Here is a 21,775-nt window from a genome sequence, read left to right as displayed (position 1 = left end):
GAAGCTGAAGCTATAGGCCCAGCCATCTGTTGATCTTCCCAGTTAACAGCCTAGTTAGTTACTACAGGATTCAAGAACTGCTGTGATAGAACCAGTGTTCAGGGGTGTCACCCAAACTTAACACACCCAGCACATGTGCCATACAAGGGAGAGGCAGCAGGTGGTTACAAGTGTTGCATGTTCATGTTTTCAGAGAGAGGGCAGCAAAAGGGGCCAGAGGAAGGAAGTGGCAGAGAACTTGGCACTGGGGTTTGATGTGACCTCCCCAAGAGCTTAGCAGTACCTGCCCTGTATGCAGGTATATGCTGCAGTGCTGCATCTGGGATGACAAGTGCCATAAACCACTCCCTGGGAACAGAAGATGAGAATACAACACAAAACCACACACAGTTCACATCCGGCAGTAATATGAGACATCAAGCTGCTGGGTATCCTCATCCAAATTTATTTATTAATAAGGTAACAACATATTCCAAATTATTACAAGCCTTTACTTAATCCTTCCATTACCATCTCAAGTTTGTCTGAGATTTCAGACTCCTGTTAGAACTGTCAGTGTTCAGGTGCAGAATTAAAAGCTTAGAGAATAATTAATTGGCAACAGGAAGTAGAGTAGTATAAACACCACAGTAACATGACGCCTGCTGGAGGCTCCGGATCACCCCCAGCCAGGCTGCTCCAGCCTCAAGTTGCAGCAAGTAACAGAAATACCAAGAAATACTTCAGTTACAAAGCAGCAAGCACAAAAGCAGTTCAGGTTTTGTAACTGCACAGGAACTATACAGTATTTTAATCAAATGGATTAATAGCTCATGCCTAGATCTAGACTCTCTATGCTCAAGTCCATCTCTGGCAACAAACAACAAGCAAAATACCTAATACATTAAAAGATTTCAAAATGTAGAGCTGCAAATACATGAAGAGACACTGAAGCCTCAGTTAATACGAGCCTCCTTCAGCTACTGCAATTTCAGCACTCCTTTTCCCCTGCTTCTTTTTTAGTTTAACCACCATACTCAAAAATGCCTCTAAAGGGCTTACACAGTTTTCACCACTCTGCTCCTTGCAAACTCTTGTGATTGTAGCTTAGCCAAGAAAGCGGCACACAAAACAGCAATAAATTACAGCACAGCTATCCCATTTAAGCTACTTTAAAAAATAGTAATAATACATAGATGCACGTTGTAAACAGATGCCTTAAAAATGTGCTTCTAAGCATGTGATGCCAGGACCCTTCTCGCCAGGGCATCTGCCCTCCTCTCTGCAAAGACACACATCAGACCCAGCAGCATGCAGGAGGGGAGGACATCAGCTCCTCCACAGCTTCAAGTGCAAGTTCCCTCATTCACTATCTGTGCTAAAGGTACTGCTGCCCTTGGGACAGACAAGGGTCAGGCTGCCAGTGCCAAAATGCTGCTGCAGGATGCCCACTAACCCCCAACATGCACCACTTTAACAGTACTTACTCAAGACTTGCTTTGGAATCAAGGCAACAGGGATGATCAAAGGCAGCCTCCTTTGCTGCCTCAGCCTGATCTAACACTGGTTTGTTACCCTAATTAACAACACTTGCACTTCGTTTTCCTACAACTACTTAATGCAATTGAGATGGACAAAAAAAACACCACCACCCTACTTTCAAAGGGTCTTGATCTTACATCTAATGCTCCCAAAGCACTTGATCTAGGAGTAATCCTATGAAAATCATCATGACAGCAATTGTCACTGAGCTCAGCAAGAAAAAGTCATCTAGTGAAATGACAAAAGACGTGCTTCAAGGTACTCATGCAGAATAAAGCAGGGTATCCTACACGGACAGCACATGCGTGCACACACACATATTTACAACTGCACTACTATCTGGAATACTGTTTGTCTCAAAGACACTGTGAATGAAGCTAAGAGTCTCCCTAGAGAGCAGCGTGGCTTAGTCAAAGTCACGGTTTGTGAGGACCAGCGGAGCAACCAGGGTCCACACATACAGCACGATGCCGATCCAGCTGGAAGATATCTTCACCCAGACAGATGGCCATTTGCTGGTCATGGTTTCGTAAGAAGAATCCGGACTGCGAAAGAAGGAAAAGAAAAGTAAAGATCTGCCATCTTTGTTTGAACAGACATACTTATGTAGTACACCACTCTTCAACCCTATTTGCACAGTAGGTAATTTCCACTTAAGCTCCACACCTCCAAGGACACTACTACCCTTCTTCCAGGCAGTTCCCACCAACCCGTACAAGAATGCCAAGAGTATGTTGGTGTCACAGGAAAGTGGAAAGCAACAGCACCCCAAAAAATAGTAAGAGAAGCTGTCAAGCAGCAGAAATAATTACGTGGAATCTCTGAGGAAGTCTGTGGAAAGGAAGGGAATGGATAACATTTACAGATACAAACAATGCATTTCACCTTGCCGAAAGACAACACCTAGAAGAATTATTACTCTTGATGTCATATTGACCCACACGAGGCACAGTAGGACTGTCTATTAAGAGTCACTTTGAAGAGAACACCTTTCTAGTGTTGCTGTTTTGATACAAATGTTCTTTAACATGATAGAAACCACAGTTTATATTTTCTGAACTCTGAAGAGCATCTGTTCAAGCTATTAACGTTAAAGCAATTCCCACTCAGGAGGACTGTTCTATTGTGAGAATTTTTTCAGGAGCAGACAACCATGTTTCCTTCCACCAGACCCCACCACAGAATGGCTGAAGTTGGAAGGGACCTGTGGGGGTCACCCAACTCCCCTGCCCAAGCAGGGCCACCTACATCCTGCAAACCAGAACTGTGCCCAGATGGATTTTCAGCATCTCCAAGGATGGAAGAAGCTCCACAACCTCCCTGGGCAGCCTGTGCCAGTGCTCAGTCACCCTTGCAGTGATAAAGTGCTTCCTGATGTTCAGAGGGAGCCTCCTGTGTTTCAATTTCTGTCCCATGCCTCTGGGCACCACTGAAAAGAACCTGTCTCTGTCCTCTTTGCACCCTCCCTTCAGCACTTATACACAGGGATAAGATCCCCTGAGCCTTCTCCAGGCTTAACAGTCCCAGCTCTCTCAGTCTCCCATTGTATGAGAGATGCTCCTGTCATCATCTTGTGGCCCTTTGCTGGACTCCCTCCAGTACGCCCATGCTTCTGTTGTATAGGGGAGCCCAGAACTGGTCCCAGGACTCCAGGAGTGGCCTCACCAGTGCTGAGCAGAGGGAAGGATCACCTCTCCCTCAACCTGCTGATATAACATGTCCCATCTCTCCTTTTTCCAGCTCTCTGTACCAGACATGGGTCTGGTGGTTACTTATCTGTAGTTGTTACAGAATTTAAGACTCTCTTCTGCTCATTTCAGCAGGAAGTATTTCAGCAGTCCAGTGAATTGTAACAATTACTCTACAAAATACAACAAAGCACTTGTGAACAAGGCTGGCTACTCCCAATCTTCAAATACAACTCATTTAATATAGATCAAACAGTATACTTCCCTTGAGAAGTCCCATTCCAGACCTACATTCCTCACAGCACACAACTTACCTCCTTGTCCAGCAAGAGATGGCATCTGTTGTGAATTAAGTTTAGTTATCTGAACTCCTTTAACTGAGTTCTTTTGAATGGGTGCTTTTGCTTACTATTAGTAGTTGCTTAGCATGGGAAGCTGAAGTTACTAGAGCCTTAGGCCACAAGCAGATAACTCCTACCTAGATAAAGCTGAACTTAATTTACAACCTGCACTTGTTTAGTTATGCAAACGAAGGCCTTGAGACCCGTATAAACTGGAAGACAAAGGAATTGCATCTGTTAGCAAAGAATGACAGCTGGAGAGATAAGAAAAGGATAAGAAGAGGCTCAGAAAGAACCCAATAACTGACAGAAGAACCCAGACCAAAATTCGCCATTGGACCAAGAAGCATGTGCAAGGAACGTGCTTGCTTGAACAACGTGATGGTCCGGCGTATAGAATGCAAGAGTACAAAACCCCAGGAATCTCTGTTCTGGGTCCCCTACCGGAGGCACACAGCTCGAGCCGCTCCTACTCCTGTACCACTCAGTTACACTATTTATCTAAGAATCAGATGACAGAGACTCTGCTGTGGGAAACCTGGGGTGGAGAATTTCCTTTAACAGCATCTTGTATGCTTGTTATTATTATTAGAAAAACATGTTATCAAATGTAAGTACCTGTACCAGTTGGTAAGCGTCATCATGATATACAGTGATGCCAGGAAAAGCATGAAATGAAAGAAGGAGTAACTGTAAGTAACTCCATCCCTCTCATTATCTATGGCTCTGTGAACATCATCTCCATCATCAAGGGAGCCGTCACTCCTGGGCATTCCATCCTCTATCAGTGTTGATTCATCGCTGGTCAGCATCAGCTTGTTCACTTGGCTGTTGTTGGATGTTCGGATGCTGCATTTGACACAAAAGGACACAGCAGAGTTACCCAAATACAATTCAGTATCTGGCAATGAGAAGTAATACAAGTTAATAGGATTATTTTATTAAAAAAAAAAAAAAGCTTACCTTGAATAGAGAACACAGAGCAAAAACAAAACCAGTCCTACAATTCCTTGTGCATCCCACCACTGAACTACCTGACCTTCAGTTGGAATGGTGGTGCTGTTGTAACCAATGATGCTCAGCAAACTTGGGTTACAGCGCCTGTCTGTGGGACATATTACGTTAGGACTTCAGTACATTTCCACATCAAATGCATGGTGATAGAAAGGAACTGTGATAGTCTTGAGGTAAAAAGCAACCTTTAAATCTGATTTTAGCCTACTGAGTCTCTCTAAAGCAGGTAAATGAAAGTATGTGACATAAAAATCTGTCTCTCCAAGAACATGAAAGGATTTTAGACATATATAAGATACGCATCAACTGCATTACTGTTTCATCTCATAATTAGATACCACAGCATAAAAATGTTCTGCATATTGAGCTTTACAAATTCTACCATTAGGAAACAAGTTTGACAACAATATACTCTGTAGATGGGGTACCAGAGTAATCTCAGAGATGGAAAATAACCCTACAAAGTCAGATTCATATTACCAACAGTTCCCAATCCACCGCCTCCACAGATAACATGGAGGAAACAGCTGAGAACAGCAGACCATCCTACTTCCCCATAATTACTGCAGGAATTAGATATGACTCATACGTACTATTACACAGAAGCACAGAAGACTGTCCATCATGAAAGGGCTAGAGACCCAATTAAAAACACCAAAAATCAGTATTTGACAGCTTATTTTAACGACCAGAATTTCTGCATTTTTTAAATCTTTTTTTTTTAGAGATGCTCTGCTGTTTTCAGACACAAGCAGCATTGAAAGGATTTATTAATACATTATTTAAAAACCTCTGTTTGGGAAAATACAATCAGTAGCATCTCTGTCACCAGTAAGAAACTTGAAACTTGGCGAGGAGATGAACCTTCCAGACACCTGGGAAGAGCTGTGGGAACTTGCAACATCTAACCTTTAGAATACTGCAGTCCTGCCAGTAAGAGATCAAAATTTTTCCATATGATAAACATAAGGGCAAGTGAAAAACACATTACTTGGAAGAACTATTTCTTCAGTATGATTACAGAAAGCTGGAGAGGGGGAAGAGAACACTAATGAGTCCTGCCTCTACCTTACACGCATTGTAGTAGCCCATTCAAATACTGCCCTGCAAAATGGTGAAAATACAATCTATTGCCAAACTGGTTACCCAAAAAAACATACATTGCTCCTATACTTACCTGGTTCATTGGTCATAGCTGACCAAGTCAAATACATGGTATAAACTGTGATCACAGAAGACTGCAGCAAACCAGATCTCGGCTGAGATTCCTGTGCAAAGTAGTCATGGAACAGCAAAGTTAGGCAATCACGATTCTCAGGCACAATTATATATTTTATTATATATAATAGGTTCCTGGGACTGATAATAAAAAAAAACCCAACCCCACCCCTCCCCCCCCAAACCACTCCAAACCAACCAACCAACCAAACCAAAAAAACCCTAACCAAACAAAAAAAAAAACCCAAAAGGCAAAAAAAATCCCCAACCAAACAAATCTACAAGATAAAAGAATTAAAATTATACCTGAATCTTCGGCAGAATTGACATGACAGAAGCACCAATACACAGCAGCATATTAACACTGATGAATGTCTTGTTTTCAGAACAGCCTTCCGGATGAGTGTAATAAACATAAAACAAGACAATAGCTACCAGAGACAGCAGGTAATTGACAGCTGTAGCTGACAGCAGTGCTGTGAAGAGACACAAAAAGAGTTAAGCTGCTTAATAATGGAAAGTATTAGAATTGAAATAGTATTACATGACTCTCAGGTTTCAGACATGGCATACAGTCACAATTAGACAGCAGCTCTGGGCACTGAAGCACAAAGGAAGTAAGTTTTCAATACTCTGATGTGTTAAAAAGAAAGAACACAATAAATAGGAAGCCTGAAGCCATACTAGATTCTCCGGTGCTCAAAGAGCAACCAAGAGCAGCAAGTTTGAAGGAACAGAGTTCTACTACACACACTCTGGCTAAAAGCTTAAAAAAGAAACTGAAGAACTACTTCTCCAATAGAAGGAAAATCAAATGTATTTCCAAATTCCATCTTGCTAAAAACATTAAAGAGCAGAACAGCCATTGCACAAAGATGGGCCATGCTGTCTTTTGAAATAACTATCACAACTGAAATGATTTATTAAAATTAACATGTATTTCCTTTACTATCTCAGCCTTTCACTCAGCATGTACATTTGAAGAATGACTGACTGGCAGACAGGAAGTAAAAAACAATTATTTGAGATATTTATGCTCCACATGAAGCAGTAAGAGGCTAGTTTGGTTTTAATCAGTGCTAAGGTGTAACAAAATTTATGGCTGAAAAAAAAAGAAGACAAACAAACAAAAAATAACACCTACAAATGCCACTTCTTTGCTATCACAAACTGAAACCCTGCTCCCAGAAGTTATATGTTATTACTGAGAGATTGCTGCCCTTCTCCCTTGCCCCCCTTATTTAACTTGACATCAAAAAAAGGACAGCACAACAACATAGGTGAACTACACCATCTGAGAAAGTGATAGCTATGCATGAAGTAGCCATTCTGCACTCTTGTAAAATGCATTACTTGGTGAATAACTGATTTAATATAATGCACAACTAAATTTAAACTTGCTTGTGGTACAGTCCTTTACCTGCATACCAGCATCTTGAGTTCCCTTCCTCCATTTTTTCAACCCAAGATTCATTCCAGGAGTGAGCAAAGTCAATAAGCAAGACCAGCTGAATAAGAATAAAGCAGAATGCTCCAGCCATACCTACATAAAACCACACTAGAAGAGAAAGAAAATAAGAAGTTAAGAACCACAGATACATCTCTAAACAAAGAAAAGTGCTATAGTTAAGACAGCTACAATTAAAGCTCTAAGACATCAGCATGCACTTAGTTTAACTTTAAAACCATTTATGATGGCACCATGATACAGCAAAAGAAAATATTCCCTTACCAGTTGTAAATGGGCCCTCGGGTATGAAGAAAGCTCCAACACTAATTGCAAGTGCTGTTGCAAATTTGAAGAACCAGAATCTAAAGGGAAATTAAAGAAAAGTCAGGCCACTGCTGAAGTCTGATCTAATTCACCAGAACTTGAAAGTTAACAAAATACACATCTTTAAGAATGAGTGAATTAAAGCCCCCAGCTCTTAAGTCTTTTGAAGCAGGTTAACAATCTTTTCTTACCTGCCCAAGATTTTTGTTCTTATTATGCTTAAACTGTGCTAGACTGACACAGAATTTGGCACATTTCCCAGGGATATCTCACTCGCGTATTACAAATTAAGCCAGGGTGAAGATAATTGAGAGGATTTATGTTTGGTTGGGGTTTTTTTTAAGAAGGTTTCTACCTAGTGCAGTGACATTACTGAGCTGCCTGCATATCAGAAAAACAGGTTAAAAATCCCTACCTGGTTTTAATATCAAACCAAAAAGTCAGAAGATCTGTTCGGTTCCCACAATGACAGACAACATTATGCTGGAGTTCCCTACCAGTCTCAATTCACTTCCTATTCGGAAGAGATGTACAAAAGCCTGGATTCAGACTTTTCAGGCCTACATCTGCCGAGGTTCAACCACAGCAACAAAAGCAAAGGACTTATCTTTCACAGAATGGACACAAACAAACAACAAGTCCCCATTCCAGGGCAGTAGCATTGGATTTATTTTTTTTTCCTAGTAGAAGACAGAGTCATGGACAAACAAAACAGATCAGATGTTTCCTAGAAAACAGACAAGGAAATATCTTCTACTAAAGAGTTATTAAACTCTCCCCAAATACGGACTGTGTACAAATATACCCTGCGCATAGTAAACTTTAAAAAGTTACACCAACAGAACTGTAAGAAGCCAATTTTTTTCTGATCACAGTGGCAGGCAGCTCCAAATACAGGCACAGTATCATCTACATGTACTTCAAAACTGAAAACAATACAAAGACAGGTCCCACACTCCACAATGTCAAACACTTGGATGGTTTTCCAGTTTTCTATCCCCATCCATCTTTCCTCATACTTTGAGCAAGTGGAATCTGTACTTCTGGCTGTTACAATCAGGGGATGGTGACCAGAGAAATACATTTCAGTTGTGTGGAGAGGAACTATGTGAGACAACTGAGTGAAGAATATAGGGGAAAATGGACTAATCCACTGGGACATAGAGAAGTGACTAAACCCACTTTGAAAGCTGAATTAACAAAATTCATGGTGTAATATATGCCTCATTAAAATTAGGTTTTGAATCCACATATTTTTTTTTAATTGTCATTCTCAATTGTAGAAATCAGAACATGTTCAAGTTTGATTAAATCTAATCTCTAATTTCCAGACTTTATAAAGTGATCTTAACACTCTACCCATATAATGTGTGATAGCTGAAAGCACTTCTCATCTGAAACACCACCTACATTCTGTATGAATTCTGTGCAAGCCAGCAACAATCCTGTGAATACATTATGACTGACTTTTTCTATGAACCCAAGGCTGGAAACCATTTTGAATACTGCCATTAAAGTCAAGGCAAGCAGTGGTACCAGACCACATAACTAGGTTTAACTTGCACACAAGTATGGAAAAGTACATATATATGGGAAAACCCAATATTCTGAACATTTCAAATCACTGGCAGAAAGATGACATCATGAAGTATTACAGAAGATAATATACAATTTCAAAAATCAAAAGCCATGGTTTTCATCAAGCTACTTGTATTGGAGCAACCAGTTATTATAGAAGTGCTGGAAGTAACATTATTAAATATTTTACCAGTAACAAGTATTGTTTTTCTTTCTACCCTGGTGCTGACACTAGACTGGCTAAGAGTAAACTGCTACAGGTTGCATAAATAGTACCAACATTTGTACTGGAGAGCACAACCCCAGACAAGGACATCAAGAAAATCCCAAACACTTAAGAAGCAGTTTCAGGTTTAAAAAAACAAAACACACAAACGAACAAAACCCACCAAACAAACAAACACCACCCCCCCACCCCCCCCCCAAACTGTTGATAGAATGTACCTGAACTATTTTGTTCTTGCATGTACCAAGTATGCCCTTCTGAACAAAGCAGGGTGGAGAGAAAGGCTGATCTGAGTTACTGCTGCTAATGCATCTTAATATTGTACCCAGTCTCTTTTTTAAGAGCAAAACAAACAAAAGAGGCAAACAAAGCAAGACTCTGCTCAGTCTTAATTATTTTCCTTTCCCCTACAGCAATCATTTGAAGATTTTTCTCATTTCATGCTAGAAATGTTTAATCTTTCTACACTGATTTTCATTTTTGTGGCTTAGCTGTTCATAGCTTCCATTAAGTATAATCATTTTTAAAAAGTAGTCTAAGCAATCAGTGTGACCACCAAGACTAGGCACCATAAATAATTTTATGCTTTTTAGTGCTATTCCCTATTACAGTTATTTAAATTTCCTTGGTTGAAGAAGCTATGTTACACATAAGCTGAGCCTGGATGAAAACTCCCACTCATCTTCCATCTGATAATTCTAACTATAATGGAATAATAATTTCTGAGCTTCCCAGTAAATTTAATACATAACTCATACTTCTTTATGCAGAGGGAAGAATGAAGAAAAGATAACAGAGGGGGAAGAGATATGTTATATATCTATACAGAAACATATATAAATTGTTATAAGTTTCAAAATAAAACTGTTCAGAAAAGTGCAAGCCTTTACAAACATCAAAGTTAGGAGTGTAACTCCTCTCACAGATGGACAGATGAGGGTTTTTAATCTTTCAGTTTGTTGAAACAATCTCAGTGGAATGAAACTTAGTACCATCATTCATCTCTGAATTTTGTCATATTTGGACAAAAGCAGAACCTCTGATCTTGGAAAACCTCTGGACAGATTATCCATTGTAAAAATGGCTCTTTCCCTCTTACAAAAATTAATCTGCCATGTCTAAGAACTCTGAGTGCCCTTTACTGCAACATCACTCCTCTAGCTACTATACAACTCTGTGGAATAGTAAATTTGATCAGTGTGCTTGGCCGCAGGCTTTATTTCCACAGCAGCTTTACCTCATGTGCACATACAGCTCATGTCTGTATCTTACCCATTGTGCACCGCTGCTCTTGGGTCGTTGCTGCTCTTCACTTTGATCATCAATAAGGAGAAGAGGAGGAAGAACATGGCCATACCAAAGCACACACGGTACACAGCTTTGTAACCAACTAGTACATCGCAATTCACGTGGCCGTACACACCAGGAATAGTTGTTCCCATACCTCCATCACAAAATCCAGGAATCTGTGATAAATATAAGACACTTCAGTGATCTGTAAAAGGCCTCCTGTGAGGAAATATGTATGAATGATTTATTAATATACCATTACTGAATATTTTAATGCAACTATCATTGTTAGAAAATATAATACTGAAGGGCTGTACTGTTATTTACAGTCTGACTAGAATATTAAAAACATTTAAGGAAAAAAGAATCCCACATAGGCAAATTCTAAACAAAACCCAGTCTTATTAATGGGGGGTGTGTGTGTTGGTATTAGTAATTTTGGAACTTCTCATGGAAATGCAGTTTTCACTTGCTCATCTGAATCAGGAGATAAATAAAAGATCTGGAATTTAAGAAATTTGATTTGACAGCTACTGTCAGGTAGCTAGGAGAAGGCAGCCTGCTTACTTAGCTTTAAAACAGAAACAGCCTCCCCATCAAAAAAGTAACATCAATTAGAAGTACCTGTAACCTCCGTACGAAACAGCTGAGAATATCCTTTCCAGTCACTACCAGCACATGAACAACATCTTTCTGAAGTCAAATCATACTCTAGAAGGATATAATTTTCTTTCCTAGGCGACTAACATGGCTCTCACAGAAACTCTAATGCAGTTACTACACCACACCAAAATAACCATTTAGAGATGAATCATTTGAGGGTAAGAAAATCAAAAACATGCCTAACAGAAGTTTGTATCACCTAGAAACAAAATAAAAACAGCAAATCAAACACTAACAGAACCAAAGCACATGCATTCCAAGCTCAGTGAACCTATATGCTCTCCCATAACCCAAATTATCACTTGGTAATTTTACATGCACAATCATATCTGCATATAACTAATAAACTGTAAAATCCTATAAGCACTTCCTCATTTCCTTAGCGAAAAATATGCTACTATCATTAGTGAAAAATTTTTTTGTTATGCATTTGCACACTTTAAAAAAGAATTTTAACCAGTATAGCAGAATGAAACTACTGTGGTTATTTTTTGATTTTATTAACAGCAAACAAAACCAATCATGTACCACAAATACAAGCATCTCGATAATGTGTCATTTAAAACTCCATATACACATTTTTGTGTTTGATATAAAATTCTGGTTTTTAATCCTCTGAGCGGTTAAGGAAGAGGTACAACTTTATCTCTAAATAGTACTTCTCATCCATGCAGTGATGGTCCCATGAGTTCTTAGTTTATATGACCTACAATCAAACTAATGGTGACTGTGAAGCACAGGTGGCAGCACAATGACCTATTTCCAAATAAAACCCATACTTTCAAGATGTCATTTACTACTGTCTATGACATTTGTTCTACCACACATGTTAGCAAAGAAGTAACCTGACCTTCTTCAGCTGCTCTTCCATGCCTGGTATTAACATCACACAGGCAACACTCACGCCGAGAAGTAAAAAGAACGCATATATGAGCCGAGTTATGGTGGAGTTGTTTCCGCTGGGGCAGCATCGGCAGAGCAGGCATGGGGCACTTCCACATAAGCATGGTATCTGACAGAAACAGAACATACAACAGACTCTTTAAAAACTTTTGCACTGCTAGATTTCAATATTTAATCAGGCTGTATAGATCATCAGAAGTTACGATGGAAAATTTCTCATCCTGTGCATTCCAACACTAGTGCAGGCTAAGTCATTGTAACACATTTACAGAGCCCCCTCACAATCTTGGCAGTGCTTCCTAATGCACCACAGTACAGTGAAATTAGTGCTATGTCAAAAGTAATCATTTATCCATTCACAGGAAATAAAGACTGGATCCAGGTTCATTTGTTCTCTTGAATTTTATTTAATTTCAGCTAAATGAGATGCAAGGATTGCTTTTAGTTAACAACTGCATCCTCCCTTCCACAGCTGCAGAGATTAAACAAATACTCCAGAGAAAAAAAAATATTTGAGCACAACTGCCACCTACAAACATGTCCAGTATCTGGCAGAGCTGGGCCACAATCCTCACTGGTGAGGATTCATAAACATCACCCTGACATAGATACCAGACAGCAGCAGAACCCAGCTTCTGCCCCAGCTCACCCAACGAACACCTCCACCATGTGACAAAAGCCATGGGTGTTAATCACAGCAGTGAAGACACCCAATCAGTCACATCAAAACATGACTAGTTACACAGCCACACTACCAGTGCATGTCAATCATGCAGCATGACTGGCATGTGTCAGAGCAAGTTCTTAAAGATTTAGTCACATGACAATTAAAAATGCCAGCAGTGTGCCACTACCAGGAAGGGCCCAGGGCTTGCAGGAAGAGCAGACAGACTGCCACAACACTCCCAGCATCCTCTGGAGAAGCCCTCAGGAAAAGGCGCAGATGATGTATTCTTACAGGTTCAACCAGACCCACACACTTGGGTCTTTTAAGTAATTTCCTTATATTCTTTTTGTACTTGTGTTCCTTTCTGAGGATGGAGGAGCCAAGAATTTTCACTCACTTTGCTACAGAATCATCTTTAAATAAGCAAACTTCAGTACTGAATTTGTCTTGCTAAAAAAGTGAAACTAGGTAGATTCTCCTTATAACTATTTCAGTATGTAAAAGATATTATGTTGACATATTTTTACTTCCTCCTCCACTCAGTATCATTAGAGCAAAAAGAGTATGAACATGCTGATTTCAGGAGAGGGATTTTATGGTGCAACAACTTCCCCAAGGAGGCGGCAGAGTTCATCACAAGGTTTTCAAGATGTGATTGAACAGGGTGCTTGCTCATCTTATCAAGGCTCCCTTTCCCACAGAAGGTTGGACCAGATGATCCTTTGAGGCTGTTCTGTGACTGCAAGCTACTACACTAGGGCACCTATGTTTAGTATGCAAGAAATGTATGGCAAATATTGGCTTAGGATGCATCAGGATTTTATAGTACTATATGTATTCCAAAAGTTCCTCAACACATATGAATAACCTTTCTAGTGAAGAGTATTTCTATTCTCTATTCAAAAACTTACTTTCTTGAACTAATTCTTTCTACATTAATATTTTTAAAGATCCTGCTGAATAAAAGGCTGAGTTTGGTGGAGAAGAATATAAGCTTTAGGGTCACCAGCTGCAGAACACTTGTTGCAAGGACCCACTGGTATACAAGTCACTTCTCTTCTGAATCCCAGTGGTAAACTGTTAAGTGTTTAAATAACACCTATTGATTACTGATACTATTTATACAAGTTGGCCACTTCAACAAAGAAACATGGTATAGTCCAAGTCCCTCTTCCTTTTGGCAAGAAAGAACAAAATACATACCATTCCAATCAAATGTCATCATGCTACTGTCAAAACCACTTCTAACAAGTAACAAGACTTCAAGAAGAACAGAAAGCAAAGAACATTCAGCCCATAGAAGTGAGTTTATCAGCAGAGAGGACAAGGACAGTTTGTGCTGCTTTCTTCCTAAATTCCACACCTCTTACCAAGAATCCTACAGTACAAACAGTAAGATACTACCACAGAAATCAAAGCTTAACTCCCCAGGTGAGACTCAGCTCAGTCACAGATGTGCACAAAGAGTCACCCCGCAATTAGTTTTGAGATTGTTTTGTAAGGAAGCTCAGACAACAGTTACTAAGTCACAACCACCATCCAGTAACATCTGTACCTACCAACCCATTTTCCCCCAAAATGCACAGGGATACAAGGAGCTCAGTGGTGTTTGCTAGGGCAAAAATAATAAAAAATGACCCACACACCTATTCTGGGAGCAGCCAGCTGGGCAGACAAGTTAATTCATGCCTGCTAAACTAGTTACTTCATTCTCTCTAGGAATTGCAGGTGAAACATATAACAAGATGAATACTGCAGTAGAAAGAGAGAAAAGCCAACAAAACCACTGAAAATCAAGTGTTACTGCCCCGATGTACACAGAACAGGGTTTTAGTATCAAATGTAATCTTCTTACTGGGGTAATGACTAAATGATTATATACTGAATCAAGTATTCACAAAACCACTAAGCCCTCCCCCGCTGCGCCTAGGCAGGTTTTAGCTACATCATCCCTACAATGTGCTTAAAAGAACCAATTTAATCAAGATCTTTGCTTTGCTAGAGAATATTAAAGTGAGCACAACAGCAGCTGAGCAGCTATTCCAGAGAACAGAGCAAGAGAGGCAAGACCCAGCAGTGTGAAAATGGCACTGCCTGACCAATCACGATCAATGTCATCAGGATCAGAAGCCTTCTAGTGAGATGACAGTGTTCTTAAGGCCTTTCCCCCATCCCACTACCCATCTCTGGTATGCTCATATGCACTCTTAAAAGCACTGAACTGAAGCACTGTCTGCTCAGCACAGAGCAGGGCAGAGCACTAACACCGCACAAAAAAAAAAAATCACCCAGAATAAAGGGTATGAGGCCAGATGCCAAGGTCAGGTACCCAGAGCACCTCTGCATGGCACAACACATGGCCTTGCAAAAGCTACACAGCTGAAGCAACAGCAACAGCAGCATCTTCTCAGACAAAAGCAGAGCAGTTCTCCTGGCCATGGACAGTCCACACTAGCACAAACTCTGCTCCTTCTAGTTCCCCTGTTGCCTCACCCTCACAATTTGCTTTGCTTTCTAGGTTCAAATAGCATTTATACTGACATAGCCCTAGAGACCAGTGCAGACAGACTTCTCCTGTAAAAACTATTATACACAAGCTTTATGTACTGATTAGCTATGGTATTAAGTGTGGAAAAAAAAAATCAACACTTTAAAGCCATAGGGAAGAGGAGGAAGGAGAAAGAATTAAAAAAAAAAACAAAACAAAAACAAAAGAAAACAAAACCAGCAAACACCCCAATTTGCTTGGGCACTTTAAAAGAAGGTATTACCCACAGTAAATCTTGACTTAATTAAGATTACATGCTCATATAAATCATTCTGGCTAAAAGACAATTACATGTATTTCTCTGTACAGAAGCAAACACTTAAAACTAAGAGCAAGTAAACAGATTCTTCATGCACTACAAACACCAGCCAGTTATCAGAAAAGGCTGTCTATGCACTTGAAAACGCAGCATATATTAACTCAAGTATGTGAATTAAAACCTACAGTCACACTGTCACTTTGACAATAATTAAAAATGCTAACGTTAACTATATTCAGCTAGTAATTAAAGCCTAACTGGCTAATCCATTAAGTAGCATTTTAAATGTTAATTAAAGCAAAATGAACACTGCCAGTACTTCCTTAACAGGATATTATCAGTGTTCCAGTCACTTACTACATGCCTGTCAGCCAGGAAGCTTACCTCATACAAATTTACCCACCATTTCACAAAATTCAGACAGGAGACTAAGGAGTTAAGTATCATCTCTGTAATTAAATATCAGTCTGTACTACAGGAACCAAAATCCATATATTTTGGCAGCACAAATATTGGGGTTTGAATCAATATGAGGCTTTGTTAGACCAGCATGTACGAACTGTTTGAATACACATGATATCATCTAATCCAGGTATGGTACAATATTTTTGGTTTGGTAAATTCAGGTTTTCACAATCGCACTGACATTTTTAAGACAGAAGTCTAAAGATTCATAATCCACCTGACTGTGTCTATTTGTACAGGCAGAAGAGTTGGAATGATCTGTCATCACTTGAGGATCAGATAGCAATGCCTCGAACGAGGACTGCCATGCAGGATCTCTTTCAACTTCTGTGCTCTTCTGCATAGTGCAAACAGTTTTAAAACCACATCGAACTACTGTTTCCCATTAAGACAAAATCACCTGACGATGCTCAGCATGGTGGCGACACATTACCACAAACTACTGAGCACTTCGAAAATGATGGCTCAGTAAGACAAAGATGCTATGAAGGGTGGAGCTGCTCAAGACAAAGCCGTAAAAAAGAGCCATTAAATGCAATCAGTGGGATCAGGGAAACACACGTTGTTTATTTTTCCGGAAAGAAACACCGAATTCCTAAGCGTTTAATTAGATTTTGACTCCCTTCACAGATTTGGTGCGGGGGAGCTCAGTGGACACAGTGACACCTCCCACACGGTTAGGCAGATCGAGCAGCGACCAGCAGCGCTGCAGGCCGGCCTGTGTGGTGAAGTAGGAAGCTCCCACCCGGCCTCGGCGGACCCCTGAAAAAGCCCAAGGGGGAAGGGAACCACCGCGATCCTGTCCGTCAGTCCGATCGTCCCCGTTCCCCCCCCACCTCCTTTGGGCCCGCCTCCCCCAGCCTGCGCTGAACGAGCCTCGTCCCAGCGGAGCGGCTGCCCCTCGGGCGGGGCGGGACGGGGGAGAGCGCCCACGGCCCACGCGGGAGGAGCGGCGAAGGCAGCGCCACAGACGCGCCGCCCCTGGCAGACAAAGGCCCGGTGAGGCGACGGGCGGGACGAGGTGGGGGAGAAGGGGACAGAGAGCGGCACCGGCCGCCTGCTCGGGGCCTGCGATGGGCAAGGAGAGGCAGGTAACCGCCGCACCCCCCGCCAGCCCCCGCCTTACCCAGCTCGCCATGGAGCACAGGCCCAGGACGCCGCCCATGGTGGCGGCGGGCTCAGGCCCCTCAAAGATGGAAGCACGGCAGCAGCGAGCTCTCCACGGGCTTGTTTACCGCTCCCAACAGCGCTTCCGGCTGCGCTGACGCAGCGCCAACGTCACTTCCGACGGAGGCAGGGAGGCGGCGGTGGTGGGGCGGGACCCGGGTGGCTCCGCGGGGTCGCGGAGCTGGAGCGCCCCCACAGGCGGGCGCAGGCTCCCCGCCGTGGTCCGCGGCCGCCCTCGTTGCGCTCCGGTCACCGGGCACGGGCACGGGCACGGGCACGGGCACCGGCACCGGCACCGGCACCAGGTGGTGGTGCCGCTCCCGTGCTTCCCTGCGCCTCCCGAAACCGGCCGATGGGCTGGAGGCGCGTGGGGGGCTGTGGTCTCCCCGAGCCGAGCGGCGCTAACGGGCATTAAGGACCGTCCGACACAAAACATGTAAAACCGTGCGGGACTGCCGTGGTGCTGCTATACAGAAGGTGAACGCAGCCCAAAACCGAAAATAGTGAAAAAACAACAGCATACGTCAAAGATCTTTACAAAATAATCGGTAATCATGGAACAGAAAATGTACGCTTTATATAATTATATACTTTATATGTTTATATTATGGTAACACCAAGGATACTGTCTCAGCTGAAAAACAAAACCATTTCATATGTCTAATGCGTTTTAAAACCCAAAAAGCAAGCACCTGAGAAACATAAATAACTGAGGTTTTAAATAAAATACTTAAAAGTGGGAGGCAGAACGTTTCGTATGGAGTCTCATAGTAACATTTTACAAATTAAGAAACATCTTTGACTCACAAGTTTCTCTCCTTGCTAACATATGCAGTGATTGCAGCACTACATACTGAGCTGCTGCTCAGATTGGACTTGTCCATAAATATAGATAAATCGTTTATAATTGATTTAAAGGGCAATTCTGTTTCCAAAATCAAACATGAAAAGATAAAGCTAAGAAGGAACTTTTGCAGGCTGAAGGTTCAAGGCTTAGACTGTTATCCAGTGATAAAAAAGGGAATGGAAATAATTAACAAGAGAGCAAGAGTTATTAGCTTGAAAGGTAAGTGCGCAGAATTAGTGGGCGCTGAATGCTGAACTGAAATAAAAAGGCAGTGTGCCTGTCCTTACCAAAACATTAAGAAAGCTTTGGAAAGTCCCTATAAAAACATTGCTGAAATGGAAGTCCTGAAGCAGGGGAGATAGGATCAACTGTTACTTAGGATGCATCTTCTTCTTGGATGCATAGTCTACTCACCATTGGCACTGCCTGTTGCTAAGCACCAATTTGTCCTGCACTGAGACAGCAGTTGAGGTGCAGACTAGCTATGATCGGAGCATGAGGCCTGAGTCTAAGCCTGAGCCATCTTCTCTCACAAGACTCACTGTAGGGCAATAGGACCTTCCCCACTGTCAGGCAGGATAAGAGAGGTGGATTTGCACCTGCGGCAAGGAGGAGAAAAGACAGGGAGAGGAAGGCAGTGGGTGCAAGGAGAGGAAGCCTGCGGTGCAAGGCTGGGTTTGGCGGTGAGCAAGAATTTAAACTTCTCTATGTGTTCCGTGCCTCCTTAGAAGGACAATGGGAGGGCAGGGGTGGGAGAAAATGTGGGAGTCCCTTTAGTTTGGCCAGTAGATCCACAATAGTAGTTCTTAATGATCACTTTTGTTTGTGCACTAGGTTAAGCTAATAATGGGTGTTGTGTTCATCTTCTACATACCTGATAGCCAGAAGGTCCTGGAGGTTCAACGTCAGCTCACAGCTAACACCGTGACTTGCTTTGTGTGATGAATTCATAGCCTCTCGAAACAGGAGTCTGTTGCCTCTCCTTTTGAAGCCCTTTATTTTTTCTAAATACAGATTTTCATTAGTTACTGATCTGCTCTGCTTCTGTATTCCCACAATCTTCCGTGTGCTCTTTTTCCTTACAAGAGCTTCTGATAGCCAAGGCAAACTATTTCTGTCCAGACCAACCTGATCTCTTTTCTTTCCAAATATCAAATCACATCACTGTTCTCTGATATTTCTTTATTTCTGCTGTCTTATTTGGAGCATTTACTGTGGAAAGATACTTAATCATTACATACACTTCACTGAACCAAGTCCTCCTCCTTCATCACACATCTTTTCTAAGAAATCGTAAGAGAGAAAAGATCTGCTACAGGAATTTTGTTTCTGGAATTCTGTTTCACTTTCAACTCACACAGCTTGCTCGACAGTTTTAAATCATATTGTGAAATCTTAGTTTTGTAGAAACTAGCAGTTTCTCAGTGTTGTTCTTTGAGAATTTAGAAGTCTGTTTTGGTTGTTCTTATGCTGCTATGGAAATGCTTAGGCCTTTGCTTACCTTCAGCCGTGATGGTACACACTTTGCTGTGCACCAGAGTTTCTTTTAGCTAGGTGCTCTCAGTCCACTTGCCCCTAGAAAAAGCCTCTTGCAACATTGCTAGGTTTGGATGCTTTATTTTCACTGGGTTACTTCAGTTTTATTCAGTTTGAAGAGGCGGGAAGGAATCCTTCATACCCAGATACGTGTCTCGGATGGCTTCCCCAGTGTGATCTCCTGCTTCCCTGTAAGCCTCTTGAGTTTGTACAGATATGAGAAGCAGAGCTGTCCATTTTTTTAGTAGCATTCTGAATTTTCATTTTTAGAAAATAACAGGACTCAAGCTGAAGTAACTTTTTTTTTTCCCACCTTGTTTATGTTAGGGAACATTTTACTAAAAACTGTCTTTGTGTCAAATGCTTATTGGAAAATGAGGATTTTTCCAGACTGGAGACCACTGTCCGTTCCATGGTCTGCACAAGCAACTTCCATCAGCCTCTGCAGCGAACACTGGATCTGCAAAGCCCAGAGATACATCATGGGGGATCCCACACCATCCAGCCAACATGGCTATACTCACTTAAACCTCCATCAGAAAAGCCCTGGTGACCATTTTGTCTCCTTAAGTTGTGTCCACTGAGAGGAAGGGTGAGCTAGGCAGAACAAGATACCCCAAACAGGCTTATGCTTTAGGCCAGGCTTTTCTGAATCCATACTTTTCTGTTAGTGATTCAACAGTCTGGTAAACAGCATGAGAGAAAGAATCCCGAAAATTGCTGTGGACAGGAGGTGGACAGGTTGCCTGGTGCCTGCCTCACACTGAGAGAGCCTGCCCTTTGTGCTGTGAATTCCTGTCCTCAGTAACTGAGTTACCATTCATTCATTGCATTTGCTGTTTGAAGGAACAAACACGTAGGAGGCTGGGAACACAGTGTAAATACTACACTGCCTCACGTACACAGAATAAACCCTGCAGCTTTCAGAAGACACCAGGTATTCGTACGGTTACCATGTGTGTAATGTGTGCGCCATAAGCCCAGCAGTTCTGCATATAGTCAGGCAGTGCCCATGTATGTGTTAGGAGAGTGCACTGCGTAAGCAGAAGTTAAAACATTTTGGGAGAAGTGTTAATCCTGACGTGTTTTCTGCCCATCTCCAGTTGTTCAGACGCCATGAACATGCTTCTTTGGGACCTAAGGCACTGCTTCGTGAAGCACTCAGCACCACGGTACAGCAGTATCAGACCTTTCACCATGGATAGACTACAAATATCAGAAAAATATAAAAGCATCTCCAGGCCTTCCTAGACAAGACTTTCCAAGCACACAAACACAGATGAGAACATGTGTAAAGGAATAAAAGGACAAATAAACGGTGGCTGTAATGGGGCCTTCTCTCATCTTTGTGCTACAATGCCAAAATCATGCCAAGCATTATCATGAGATCCGAAGGAAACAAAATGTTCAGCCTTCAAAACCGAGGAAGGCTTTTGTTCTGTGTAAGTGGATGTAGAGCTGTATCTGAAAATCATCTCCTCCAGAGGGCAGTGCAACTTAAAGAATGGAAATGTCTCGCTGTCGGTGTTTAAATGGAAATGGGCAATTTGAAGATGTATTTTTATCTCAACAATGTTAACAGAAAAATAGTCTACAGAGATGTATTTTCTGGAATAATTCTGTGTACACAGTATGACTCTATATTTCACTTGCTTTAAGCCATATATAAGTGAAATGTACAAAAATCCCCTTGTTTCTCCCTTGATCCTCTAAATGAAAAGTAATATTGAAATAATGTCTGTGATAAAAGATTATTATATCCATGGTTATATCTGTACTGTGAGAGAAAAGTGGAGCACAAAAGACTAAAATTCTTGTTTCTGATGGACTGTGCAAAGACTCAGAGGTAGCTGAAATTAAATGGAATTCAGAAGCCATCTTTTTTAAGAACTGACGTAGATGTAAATCTAATACCGAGTCTAATAAATAGGTAGGACTATAGAATAAGTGTTTATCTTTATCTTAGTCTTACAAGGTGGCTTTTTTTATTCCAGCAATACCTATTTAGGTAGATCAAAATCAAGTGATGAATGGATTTAGATGGTAAAGCATTAATATGTATGTTTATAA

At 41.5% G+C, this 21,775-nt stretch overlaps 1 protein-coding gene across 1 annotated transcript; it reads right to left on the bottom strand.

Annotated features, from left to right (window-relative positions):
- Nucleotides 1-429: 429 nt before the first annotated feature.
- On the bottom strand, nt 430-17,439 carry SERINC1 (serine incorporator 1). Its single transcript, XM_065680975.1, has 10 exons — nt 17,282-17,439; nt 12,164-12,325; nt 10,633-10,826; nt 7,515-7,594; nt 7,203-7,340; nt 6,089-6,258; nt 5,742-5,832; nt 4,514-4,655; nt 4,169-4,399; nt 430-2,066 (listed from the first exon to the last, which is right to left on the bottom strand). The coding sequence occupies exons 1-10, from the start codon at nt 17,318-17,320 to the stop codon at nt 1,928-1,930; spliced, it is 1,386 nt and encodes a 461-aa protein (XP_065537047.1). The 5' UTR covers nt 17,321-17,439; the 3' UTR covers nt 430-1,927.
- Nucleotides 17,440-21,775: the final 4,336 nt, after the last annotated feature.

Source organism: Lathamus discolor, chromosome 5, assembly GCF_037157495.1.
Source record: "Lathamus discolor isolate bLatDis1 chromosome 5, bLatDis1.hap1, whole genome shotgun sequence".
Lineage (NCBI taxonomy): Eukaryota > Metazoa > Chordata > Aves > Psittaciformes > Psittacidae > Lathamus > Lathamus discolor.
Note: the sequence above shows the minus strand (reverse complement) of the source record. Positions and strands in the feature narration are given on the sequence as shown.

Coding starts and splice junctions, on each gene's coding strand:
- SERINC1 (XM_065680975.1), bottom strand. CDS start 17,320: ATGGGCGGCGTCCTGGGCCTGTGCTCCATGGCGAGCTGG. Junction 6,259..7,202: donor CTCAAGATGCTGGTATGCAG/GTAAAGGACTGT, acceptor GTCTCTTCACAG/CACTGCTGTCAGCTACAGCT. Junction 4,656..5,741: donor AGCTATGACCAATGAACCAG/GTAAGTATAGGA, acceptor TATGTCCCACAG/ACAGGCGCTGTAACCCAAGT.